Source organism: Balaenoptera borealis (genome assembly GCF_965194805.1).
Source record: "Balaenoptera borealis genome assembly, chromosome: 1".
Lineage (NCBI taxonomy): Eukaryota > Metazoa > Chordata > Mammalia > Artiodactyla > Balaenopteridae > Balaenoptera > Balaenoptera borealis.
Window position 1 is genome coordinate 184867602 of NC_138860.1, and position 13301 is coordinate 184880902.

At 49.0% G+C, this 13301-nt stretch overlaps 1 protein-coding gene across 2 annotated transcripts in view; it reads right to left on the reverse strand.

Moving 5' to 3' along the window:
- The window catches only part of TNFRSF8 (TNF receptor superfamily member 8), a 46091-nt gene that overhangs the window by 9337 nt on the left and 23453 nt on the right, over positions 1–13301 (reverse strand). The window contains exons 8-11 of one of the 2 annotated variants that reach the window (XM_082382065.1): positions 6359–6452; positions 5921–6066; positions 4779–4880; positions 4591–4644 (exon numbers count right to left, since the gene is read on the reverse strand). In XM_082382065.1, the coding sequence (XP_082238191.1) occupies positions 4591–4644; positions 4779–4880; positions 5921–6066; positions 6359–6452 (396 nt within the window). Of the gene's footprint in view, positions 1–4590; positions 4645–4778; positions 4881–4955; positions 6067–6358; positions 6453–13301 lie in introns of those variants that run through there. The other variant, XM_082382064.1, reaches the window with a different exon arrangement.

The window sequence follows — 13301 nt, forward strand, 5'->3', positions numbered from 1 at the left end:
AAGATGCTCATAATAGGGGAAACTGGGTGTGGGCTATACGGAAACTCTCTGTACTAACTTCTCAAATTTTCTGTAAGTCTAAAACTTCTCTAAAAAATGAAGTCCATTTAGAATTTTTTAATTAAAACGTTTAAAAGGGAAGGTGACTGGGAGGCCACCTAGCACACAGGGGCCCCAGGTTACTCCAGTGGCTTGGCAACTCCCTCACACCGAAAAGAAAATCAGCATTCGATACTGACTCTCGGAAACAAGCATAAAATAACATCAAGGTGAAAAGGCAGAATCCAGAAGGCACCAACATCAGCCTACAGGCGTGTTACAACCCTCATGAGTACTTTGATAAAGACCTAGAACAAATCGTGCCAAGTACAGAGGTCAGATTTCATAAGTGCTTTTCCCCTAAAATGTCGCTTCAGTCCACTGTCTTCACTTATTGGTATCCTTGCTTTTTTGGAATAAGAACAATTTTCTCATAAAATATGTCCAGCATCCCAGGACACAAGTCCAGGGACACACGCACTGGGCATCGGTGGGCCCCTCCTCCCTTGGGGAGAAGTGCCTGGTTTCCCAGGGCTTCTCTGAGGGCTGCTCAAGCCAAGCACGTGGGTTCTGACACCCAAGTTATCCATCCCTTCCATTCCCATTGCTCTCCCCTTTCAGTCCCATCCCCTCTCTGGCCTGGGGTCCCGGCTGCTGTGGAAAGCAGAACAGACCCAAGGAAGGCGTTTGGCAACAAGCACCCATAGATTCAAATCCAGGACAGGGCAGGGAATTACAAGCTAAGCTGGGAATATCGTAGAATAAAGCAGTGCTCCAGTGAATTCCCTGGCGGTCCAGTGGTTAGGACTCGGCACTCTCAGTGCTGAGGGCCAGGGTTCAATCCCTGGTTGTGGAACTAAGATCCCAAAACTCTCCCATCTTGGCCAAAAAAGGAAAAAAGAAGAAGAAAGAAAGGAAGGAAGGAAAAAAGGAGGGAGGGAGGGGGGGAAGGAAGGAAGGAAGGAAAGAAGAAGAAAGAAAGAAAGAAAGAAAGAAAGAAAGAAAGAAAGAAAGAAAGAAAGAAAGAAAGAAAGAAAGAAAGGGAAAGAAAGAAAGAAAGAAAGAAAGAGGAAGGAAGGAAGAAGAAAGAAAGAGGAAGGAAGGACGAAGAAAGAAAGAAAGAGAAAGAAAGGAAGGAAGGAAGGAAAAAGGGAGAGAGGGAGGGAGGGAGGAAGGAAAGAAAGAAAGAGAAAGAAAGAAAAGAAAAAAGAAAAAACAAGTGTTCCAAACACAGAGGATGGGGACAAAAGGACACAACAGCCAGCTTGAAGGGGCCCCCACTGGCCTAAACTGGGAAAATTTGAGCATCAAATTAAGTAATGATGGCAGTACAGTAAGAGAGGAATCTATGAGTCCAGAGAGATATACATACAGAAATGGAGCAAAGTTGATGAGGCACCAGTTATTCACAGAACCTCAGAGTACTTAGCAATGACCACGGAGGAAAGAGGATTTCATGGTGGAGAAGCCTGGCAGACACCACCCTAATCAAGGGCTCATGGTGAACATGGCGGGGAAGGGACAAGGGGAAACCTGGTGGGGTGGATGTTTCACTCCTGGGATCCTCCCACCAAAGACGCACCACCTGAATCCAAGCGTGAGGAAACGTCAGGCAAACCCAAGGTGAGGGCCAGCCACAGAATCACTGGTGGAATCTTCCAAAGTGGCACGGTCATGACCGGGAGGGAAATCCAGACTGGAGGGGACACGAGACACGACCGCCAAATGCAGTACGAGACTCTGAACTGCATTCTTTTGCTCTATACGACATTATCTGGATCAATGAAGAAACTTGACTGGGGTCTGAAAATTAGTTGGTGGTGATGCATCAAAGTGAATTCTCTGATGTTGATGGTTTTACTACAGGCGTGTGAAATACTCAGGTACTCAGGGATGATACGGCATTAGGTCAGTAACTTACTCTCAAATGCTTCAAAAAAAATAAGTTCTCTGCACCGTCCTTGAGACTTTTCTGTACGTTTGAAATTGTTTCAAAACAAACAAAAAATTTTTCCAACTTAAACCTGCCTGAAGTAACAGATAAAGTGATGAGTATAGTGTCCTTTAAAAAGGGTTAAAAGAATTTCAATCAGTGTTTCTCAACCAGGAGTGACATTCCCCTCCAGGGGAAATTTGGCCATACCTGGAGACATTTTTGGCTGTCACAGATGGGAGGAGCTACTAGTATCCGGGGTGTCTAGAGACCAGGGAACTGCCTGACATCCTGTAATGCACAGGACAACTCGCTTGGCAAAGAATGATCCCATGCAGATGTCAACAGTGCCAAGGGTGAGACCCTTTATGCAAAAATCTCACCACCACCAACAACAAAATCCTGGTTGGTCGTACTGCTCATTAATCAAGTGGCCTTAAACAAGTTCCTTCATCTGCCTGTGCCTCCGCTTTCTCATCTGTGAAATGGGGATAACAGTGGGCGCCTCACAAGGAGGAGTAAAATGAGAACACGTGTGTGCCTGCCACCAAGTCAAATCCATTCAGAGATGGGGGTGAGCATCAAAGGGGCATCTGCCCAGATCGATGATGCGCTGCTTACCGCACCAGGGGCTCCCCCAGCCCTGGAGCTCCGGGACCGGGAGGGCTGGGGCAACCATTTCCATCCCGCTCGCCTTTAGTCATCTGAGCAACTGATGCTGGTCTGAAAGCTGGGGAGGGCAGTTTCCGTACCCAGCACAGGGCCAATAGGAAGTGCCCCACGGAGACATGAAGGAGCAGAGGAGTGAATAAAGGCTCCTGCGCCCCCCCAGCCCCCACTGCACCCACCCCTCTCAGTCCATCTGCATCCTGCCGCCTGCGGCACCTCCTTCCCTCTCGGGCCTGGGAACCAGACCCCCAGGGACCCACCGGAAGCCAGCGGGCCAGAAACGGCCCCAAACAGAGTGGCCACCGCTGAACCCCAGGTTTGGTTCCTGGTAGGTCTGGTTTCTTAAGGGAAGGTGCTTTCTGTCTTTCTTGCTCTCTCTTTGTCTTTTTTTTAGGGGTGTGTGTGTGTGTGTGTGTGTGTGTGTGACAAAACTGCTATCACGGAGGTTTGAAGAAAAAAAATAAACTTACAGCAATGGAAACTCTAATACTAGAAAAATGTCAAGAAAGCAAACGCGGGTTTCAGTGAGACACTGAGCCTGACAGCTCACGGAAAAAGGCTTGAAATTGTCAAAACACAAAAACCCCCCTTGCGAAGGGAACGCAAGCACCTGCTTGTGAAACTCATCAAATCCAAAACATGCCTCACCAGACTGTGTTCAGGGGCCCAAGTCAGAAACCGTGCTACAGCAAGGCTCTCCACGGGGCCTGGGGACCTGGGGGGCACGGTCTGAGTTGACCGCTGGGCTCCAGGGTGGGCACTGGGTGGTAGACAACCTGGTGGGGAGGAAGCAAGGGGGGGCAGGACTGAGCCCTCTATAAACAAGACCGGCCGTCTCCAGGACCAGCGCCTGAGTCTGGTGTGGCCCCTACAGGTGGTGTGGCCCCGGGTCTTGTCTCTTCTTTATGGAATGAAGAGCATCCCCTGCCTCCCCTGGGGCTGCTCAGTCAGTGAGTCCCTTTGTGGGAGCCTGCCTTGAAACCAGAAAGGGAAGTTCAGACCATTTGTGTCCACTCCTTCCCCTGTGGTCAGGGCCTGTACACAGTAGGTGCTCAATCAATGCTTGTGACATGCTGAGGAGGACGTTGCCCTGCCTTGAAAGAGGCTGCCCAGAGGAGAGGAGACACTTGGCACAAGATGGCTGGGGTCCCCTCCCCCGAGGTGAGAGCTGAGTCTGCTGCCTGGATGGGTGGAGCATGGAAGGCTGCCTGGAAGAGGTGGTTTGGAGGCTGGCCAAGGATCAGAGAGAGGAGTTCAGAAAAATGTAGAACTCAGGAAGGCCTGGGATTCCTGCTGAGGAAAAAGGTCCTAGACACGGGGGGGCATCAGCAAACAGCAGCCACTATGTGCTGAGCTCTGACTACGTGCAGGTGCCCCGCACAGCACTTAACAGGCCCATCGCGATGGATCCACACGCCCGCCCTCTGAATTAGACCCCACTGTCCCCATTTTACAGATGAAGAAACTGAGACACAGAGGAATTAAGTAACTCACCCAGATTATGTAGCTCATAAGGGGCAGAATCAGGATTCTAGCCCTGTCAGCCTACACCCACCCCCACCCCGACCCCTATGCCCTCAGCTGCCAGCAGGAGGGAGGGGGTGAGGGGAGGAAAGGAGGAATGGGGAGGGGAAAATAATAGAGAGGCTGGGAAGGGGCGACAGAGAGAAGAAGAGAGGAAGGGAAGGCCTCTCCTGAGGGCACAATAGAGGCAAGAATGGAGGATAAGGTGGATTTTTGAAACTTCATGCCCGCACTCCATCCAACGCCGAACAGGGCATGTTACAGAGTTTCCACCCACATTATATTCCCACCACAGATGAGGTTGCACAGAAAGGAGGAGCAGCTTGTGGGAACCCCTACAGAGTGAGCCCCGAGGGAGATCCAAACCCATGGTCCAGAGCTGCTGTGTAGCTTCCCGTAGCCCCTTTGGACCTCTGGACACTCACCCACAGGCTCCAGCTTGGGCTGGAAGGTCTGGACTGGGTAGCACAGGTGGAGCTCTGAAACGACAACGGGAGGAAGGCTAGGGATGCCAGTCTCAGACAGCCTCAGCGGGCAGGGCGGGAGAGGGACCCAGGCCAGGCTAGGACAGAGCACCCTGCCCTCCCAAGGCCCCAAGGACACATGCACTCACTCTGCCCCATCCACTTCCTGCAGCCCCTCCGGTGGCACAGGAGAAAGGAGCCAAAGCTGACGACCACCACCAGTGTCAAGATCACCCAGAAGAGCACAGGTCCTGGAACACAGAGGCGCCCTGCACTCTCGCCTGCCCTGGCACTGGTGGCCCCCGAAGTCTGCATCATGGCGGTGAGCCGGGGCCCTATAGCAACCACACAGGACAGCCCTCGCCCCAGACTACTTCCTCCTGGACACAGACTCTACTGTGGCTGACAGGACCTGGTCCTTTGCCAAGCCAGGACAGAAACCCAGATCCTGTCTATATCTATCTTGTCCAGCGCTTACCCACCTGTCCTTCCTCACCTGGCTCTAGGAAGCCCATTAGGCCAGGCCAGGGGGACTCCAGAGCCCACGCTCTTAACCACTATCTGGATATATTTCTTTACCACTTAATACTTAACTTGCTTTGCTACTTTTGAAAATCAATATATACTTATTATCTTTTAAAGTCCATTTTTAGATGTTAAAAAAGCATGTGCCAGATAAGTGCTTCTCAAACATTCCTGTGCATATGAATCTCCTGGGGACCATGTTAAAATGCAGATTCTGATTCAGTAGTCTGGCGTGGGGCTGGTAACTTGCTTTTCTAACAAGTTGCTGATGGTGCCAAGTCCAGGACCTCTTTGAGCGCCGCTGGCCTGAGAACTACTGCCACCTAGTGTCTAAGAGTAGAACTGCAAGTCCTAAAACGCATGGTACTGAGAGCGACCGTCTAAGGGGAGCGGGTAAGGTGCCCGTGTACTGTACACTGCTTACTACCCTGCATGGTATATGCTGTTACAACGTTACAGGTGAGAAAACTGAAGCTCAGAAGAAGTAAGAAACTAGTCAAGGTCATGAAATCAGTCACCAAATATTTTCTGAGCAGCAATTATGGGCCATGGGGGTGAAGCTGTGAATAAAATCCCTGCTCAGAAGAATTAAGGAATCATCTCTAGCGAGTGACAGAGCCACAGCTCCAGATCAGGAAACCGGAGACCTGGGGTCAGCCTTGGTCCCCGCCCCCCCACCCCCAAGTGGCTGCTGTCGCCTAGTGAGAACCCTCCCTCCTGGTGGTCCCCAGGGAGGAAGGCCCTGCTTCATGGGGGTGATCATTACCTGAAACCAGAGTGGGCTTCCCTGTGGAGGAGAAGGAGATGGGAGTGCTGGTTGAGATAGAGGCGCGTCCCCGCACGTGGGTGACGTCCCCTCCATGCTCCTTACCAGTCAGGGAGTCGGCCAGGGAGATCAGGGAGGGGGTGGGGCTGCGGGGAGAGAGGCCAGAAGTAAGAAGGACACTCAAGATGGAAAAGGAGGCCTGAGACCCCAGTTCCCCTGCCTACAGCCTCTGCCAGGCACTTTGAGGGCAGGGCCTGGGTTTCTAGGCCTTCGGGGCTTCCATGGTGCCAACACAGACCTAGGCTCACATTCTCCAAAATGACTTGTGGGCTTGGCCCAGAGATCTAGCCCAAGCCCCACTTCCACTCCCAGGCGGCTGCCCCCCGGGGAATCCCCTGGGTATGAAGGGCAAATGGAGAGGGGGGGCCAAGGAGTCACCTGGCGGGCACCCCGCTGTCCTCTTCGTTGGTGCTGCAGTTAGAGTGGGTCCCCGGGGGAGGTGGCTCATAGGTGGTGTCCCTCTCAGCCGTACCTGCAGGTTAGAATTGGTGCCAAGGATGGTTACCAAAGGGGAAAGGGGGGAGGGAGGGATAAACTGGGAATTTGGGATTAACAGATACACACTACTATATATAAAATAGATAAACAACAAGGACCTACTGTATAGCATGGAACTATATTCAATACCTTGTAAATGAACTATACTTCAATTTCTAAAACGAAATTTAAAAAAATAGGAATCAGTGCCAAGGAGCCCTACCCATCTGGACTAGTGACTTCCAGGGAGGTAGCACCATGGGGCCGGAAGGACACTGCAGCCGGGCAGACCCAGGTCTGTGTCCTGGCTCTGTCTCCTCACTTCCTCTCTACCTCCCTCCTCCCTTCCCTCCACGTAACAACCCTTTATTGAGCACCTACTATGTACTGGGGACTATGCTGGGAGCTGGGACAGAGCAGTGAGCAAAACAGACAAGATCCCCACCCCTGGGGGCCCACCGGCTGGTGGGGCTCACAGATTCAGGTGTCACGCGAAGGCAGGTGGGGTCCCTGTAATGGGAGACTTGACCTCATCTGACCAGAGAGGCTTCCCTGAGGAAGGGGTTGCTGGGATGTGAGTAGGGGTGGGGATTTCTAAGCAGGGGAAATAGAAGGTGGGGGGAGGGAGGAGATGGCTCATAGCAGCATTCTTCATAGAAGTCAAAGAAGTGGAAACAACCCAAACGCCTATCCGCTGGTAAACAGATGAACAAAATGTAGTATATCTGTACCCTAGAATATTGTGTGGCAATAAAAGGAATGAAGTACTAATACAGCTACAGCATGGATGAACCTCAAAAGTGTTATGCTCAGTGAAAGAAGCCAGACACAGAAGAATGCATATTATGGAAATGTCCCCAAAACACTAATCTAGAGGAACAGAAAGCAGATTAGTGGTTGTCCAGGCTGGGGGTGGGCATGGGATTGACTGACCCATGCCCTACAAGGGTTAGGGTTAGTCAACTAACTAACCTACAAGGTTTCTTAGAAGGTGGTGATAGTTTCACAACTTTGTAAATTTCTTTAAAATTACTGAACTGCACACTTAAAACTAGTAGATATTATGGTATGTAAATTATACCGCAATAAAGCTGTTTTAAATGCTGGGTCTTTCTCCAAAAAGTGATGGTTTTAATTAGCAACAGGATGGGATAGGTGTGGTAGATTGCATGGTGGTCCCATCTCTGCATCCTGCCCCACATCCACACCCTTTGCCAGGTGACTCTGCAGCCCCTTCAGGTCAAGGCAGGTGTCTGTGTGTCCCCCACCCCTTTGGTGTCTGAACTTGGCTGTGTGACTTGTCTGGTCAGTGGAACGGGAGAGAAGCGACGCCTGGGCCTTAAGAGGCATCTGACCTCCACCGCCCCCTTTCTGCACTCCCACCGTTGCCATAAGTAGACCACGCCAGGGGTGGGCAGCCAGCCCCCGCTGGTCCCAGAAGTACACGCAGAGCAAACCCAAACCAAACCTTCAAGCCCTGGCAAGACCGCAGAGCGGCCCAGCTGACCCACGGAGGAGTGAGAGATGAATGCTGCAATGTCGAGGTTTTTGTAACACACTATTCCTGTGGCTCTAATTGGCTGAGACGATCAGATTTGTGTTTCAAAAGATCAAAGTGGAAAAGCTGCTCCTTGGGGGACTTCCCTGGTTGTCCAGTGGGTAAGACTCTGTGCTCCCAGCGCAGGGACCCAGGTTTGATCCCTGGTCGGGGAGCTAGATCCTGCATGCCGCAACTAAGAGTTCGCATGCGGCAACTAAAGATCCCACATGCCATAACAAAGATCCCACATGCTGCAACTAAGACCTGGAGCAGCCTAAATAAATAAATATTTCAAAAAACAAAAAGAAAGCTGCTCCTCATCTCCAGCCAACTGTGATCATGCGGGAAGGTGGCCTGGTGACTCCAGACTTCCTGGTTTTATTTAAGAGAAATCTCATTAAATAAATGTAAACAAATAAATAAATTTAAACATCTTCTGGTATGTAAATGTAGCCTCAATTCTTAAAGTTCTTTTCTTCTGAAATCAATTTTATTGAGGCATGATTTACATAGAAGGAAATGTCCCCTAAGTGCACGGGTTGATGAGTTTTGAGGAATGGATACATTCAGCAGTCAGCCCTCCATATCTGCGGGTCACATCCAAGGATTCCACACCTGAGGATTCAGCCAACTGCAGACTGATTGACCGCACGGATGCAGAACATGCAGAGATGGAGGGCCCACTGTACCTTGCCATTTTATATAAGGGACTTGAGCATCCTCAGATTTGGGTATCCCCCGCGGATACTGAGGGATAACTGTACCTTCATGTAACTGTAACTCCACTCAAGATCCAGAACATTCCCACCTCCCCAGTAAGTTCCCTTGTCCTTTTGCACTCAATCCCCTCCCACACCCGGGCAGCCACGGATCTGCTTTATGTCACTACAGATGAGTTTGCCTCCAGAACTTCATTAGACAGAATTGTGCAGTGTGTACTCTTTGGCGTCTGGCTTCTTCCACTCAGCATAATGTTTCTGAGATTCATTCGTGTCGCTTGTCTCAGTAATTCATTCCTTTTTATTACTGAGTAGTTGTTCCATCGTAGAGATGTACCTCCATTTATTTAGCCGGTGACCAGTTGATGGACATTTGGGTTGTCTCCAGTTTGAAGCTATTATAAACAAGGCAGCTATGAGTATTCTTGTACAAGTCTTTGTGAAAACATATAATTTCATTTCACTTGTGTACCTAGGAGCAGGAAGCCTGTGTCACTGTGTTGACCAGACAGAATGTCTTTGAGGACCAGTTCAAGCATGGTCATCTCTGATCTGACCCAGCCACCTCCTTTTACAAATGGAGAGAACCACAGAGCCGGAGCTAGAGTCAGAAATCAGGGCTCCTGGGCTTCCCTGGTGACGCAGTGGTTGAGACTCTGCCTGCTAATGCAGGGGACACGGGTTCGAGCCCTGGTCTGGGAAGATCCCACATGCCACGGAGCAGCTGGGCCCGTGAGCCACAACTACTGAGCCTACGCGTCTGGAGCCTGTGCTCCGCAACAAGAGAGGCCGCGATAGTGAGAGGCCCGCGCACGGCGATGAAGAGTGGCCCCCTCTTGCCACAACTAGAGAAAGCCCTCGCACAGAAACGAAGACCCAACACAGGCAAAAATAAAAATAAAATTAATTAAAGAAATCAGGGCTCCTGAGTCCCAGCCCAGAGCACTTTCCATTGGACCACACTGCCTCCTGCCTGGGGCCTGAGCCCTTTCTTACAACCTTATGATTAACTGCTTTTCTAGGGCAGAAAAAAAAAAGGCCCACATTTGAAGTAGGTCCAGCCAAGCTACTAACCCTCTCTGCCCCCATGTTCCTGGAGGAGGCACCCCTTCCCTCATGTGGTACAAAACAAACCTCCCGCCCACACACGCCTCCCTTCTAAAAGCTCTCATGATACCTCTCAGATTTTTCCTGAAACACTCTGAAGAGAAAGTGAGGCCAGGATTAATTTTCTTCTTGCATTGGTAGGGTCCTGAGGAACCGTCTGATTTTGGGGGTCTCCAAATACATGCTGTGTCTTTCCACGTGGTCACCAGACAATTACCTAAATTAGCTGAAGCCCGGAGGCCTTGGGCTATGAGGAAGATAACGCAGTTCGTTATGCTAATTTCTATTTGTATTTGAGATGTCGTGGGGATTCAGTGAGAGTTGGCTTCGAGAGGATTGGAGGAGCTCTTGGGCTCAAGAACACTAACTGTGGCTACACCCACTTAGCACCCTCTGGCCTCTCTCTAAGGCAGCCTCGGCCTGAGCTGCCACTGGAACACCTGCGACAGGAGCTGCCACTGCAACACCTGCGACAGGCACCAGCAACAGAACTGCTGCCCTTATTCTAAGCGGAGAAGGTGGGCCCAGCGCTCCTGGGTGCCTCTCATCCCTTCTCTGTATGTACCATACCTCACCCTCTTTTCTCCCTGGGTTACTGACCCTCCCCTTTTCTTCCTCCTTTGGATCTGAAGGTGAGAAGAAGGCATGGTTTAGCCCCTACTTAGTCTGCCTATGTTCTCTGGAGAGGGCCCATTGGAAGAGGGGGGCGGAGAAAGAAACTACCTGCTCTTAGTCTCAATTTAGAAACTAAAAAAGATATACGAGACTTAAATATTTCTCTTTAAATTGAAACACCTGATCCTTGGGTCATTTGAAGGAGAATGGTCTTAACATCAAGGTCAAATGGAATCCTTTTTTGGTACAACCAGAAATTGCTTAAAATCAGATGAAATTTTCATCTTCATATTTGAACTGTACATTTCTTGTCAGCTTTTTACTTTCCCTAGAGTTTTCAGTCACCTTTCTTTTCCTTGCTGATAAAAGAATAATGTGCCTTTACCATATCCTCAAGTTTTTCATCTCTACTACTCATGAAACTGACTGTAATTCTACCTTTTATTCCTACAGACAATTCCCTGGAGCCCTTCATTTTCTTGCTCTGATGGGGTTCAACCAGATGTTGTAATGTCTTTAGCACAGCTGTCATTCTGGGACTTCCCTTCTTTGCTCTCCTGGGATAGAACCACTGTTTTCTAGATTTCGTGGCTTTTTCTTTTTTCTTTTTTGCCCCTCATTTAACAGAATTACATCTTCAAGTAACTTTCTAAGAAAGGATACATGGGGGAAAAGCAGAATTTCTGCCCTGTTATGTCTGAAAATGTTTTTATTCCGCTTTCAAACGTAATTGTATTTTAGCTAAGTAAAAAATTCTCTGTTCAACTTAGAAGGAGCTGGTGTGGTCCAGTAGAGAGCACTTGGCTATGACTCGGGATCTCTGTGTTCCAGCTCTAGTTCTGGCATTATGTATGGTTCTCTCCACGTGTAAAATGATGTGGTTGGATCAGGTCACAGGTGGCCAGCTTTGATCTGGCCCTCAGAGACATTCTGTGTGGCCAGCACAGTGACCCAGTCATCCGTCTCCTAGGTATTTACCCATGAAATGAAAATATATGTCCATACAAAGACCTGTACAAGAACAGTTGTAGCTGCTTTATTCAGTTGTAGCTGCTATTATTCATAATAGCCCTAAACTGGAAACAAACCAGATGTCCATCAACTGGTGAATGGATAAATAAATGGTGGTGCATCTATTATGTCTACATGTGGGTAATTTTCATTCAACCTGCTTTGCTCCTGGTAGGTCATTTCAATCTGAAGTCTCACTTCTCAGGTCAGGTACACAGGGAAAGTTGGGGCACCACCGTGGGAGCACACAGTAACTGTGTCGAGAAATGGTGTGCAGAAGACCCAAGGCTGGGAGCGGAGCGGGGTGGGGTGGGAGGGTGGGACCACAGAGGAAATTATGGCACTTTTGCTGACATGAGGCCTGAAGCATGGAAGGTGGTTGCCAGACCTAGCCTGGGCCTGTGGTTGCTGAGGGACTGTCTACTCTGGAAGCATGACTGGGGCAGGACACCACCAGATGTCCCCACCCACAGGCCCTGCAGACAGACTCTGCAGCAGGAGCAGGAAAAAACAAATATAGCCAAGAGAAGCCTCCTTTCCCCTGCAATGGTCCTCCAGCGCCCCCTACTGGCAAAACATAGCATCACACTCAAGAGGAGAAATCTTCCAAGAGTCTAATCCTTTAGGGCACAGCAGGTACTCAAGGGTGAATTGGGACCTGAGAGGCAACAGATTGGTAACAAGGGCACTTTCTAAAAGCCATTTCTTGCCCTTTACTCTCTTGCTGTTCCTTCTTCTTTGCCTTCTGTTCTCACTTTGTGGTTGTAACAACTTCTTGAATTTTTCTGTGGACACTAATTTATTTCTCTTCCATTCCTGGGTTCATCGTTGCTTCATCTGTAGTAAGTTTTTCTGTTTGTGTGTCTTGTTATTCTCCTTCATACTGCTGTTTTTCCTTATAAGTCTGAAAATCTTTACTGCTCATTCATATTTATTTGAAAAGAACAATGTTGACCATTCCAGCGGCAGGTGGGGTTTCTTCTACTGTGTTGTTAGTATGTCATTTTCACAGTGGGTCTCTTCCCTCAGCAGGAGGTCTGCCTGGGAACTCTGGGCTCATGGGTGGGGAGTGTGAGCTGGCAGGCTTCACTTCAGCGTGACTGAGCAGGAATAGCCCATTGACAGGATGTACTCCCAAAGACACAAGCAAAGGGGGCTTTGCACCAGAGTGGCCAACATCTAGTTTTCCCTAGATAGTCCTTCAGTGTCATTAGCCAAAAAGTTGATCATTTTCATCAGGGGATAAAAAATCAGGCACCATCTCTCAGACTGGTCAATGCCCATGGTATATCATTGTTACACATGTTTTTGCTGTTGTTATATTCATTCATTTGTTTTATTTTTAGATTGTACTTTGGGTGGTGGGTTTTGCATTGTTACAAATTTTTAATTTTTATTTTCGAGATGATGTTGCAGCTCACTGCACTTTCTAATTCTCCACTTCACCCCCATCCTTCATTTTACTTGCCTGCTCTAAGCCCAGAGCCTCTCTGGCGGGTCTTAGGAGCAACTTACCCCTCACTTTTCTGCAGGCCTCGTGGAGTGAATTCTAGCTACGTAAGCTTTCCTCCACTTGGTTTCATTTGTTACCACCCTTCCATCTCTTTTCCACCTTCTAAAAATTTGTCGAAATCTCTCATCTGCTGATGAACTCTTTTTTGTTTGTTTTTTTGTCCACTGTCAAGGGTTCATACTTTTTTACACTCTGGTGAATGTCCATCATTTGAATTGGAAGCTTCTTCATAAACTTTATATTGATCTATCTTGAGTCAATAAAACAGCCTTGCAAACAAGTCAAGATTTTACCAGACCAACAATTTCAAGAAGAAGAATAAAAAATTTTTTTAATAAT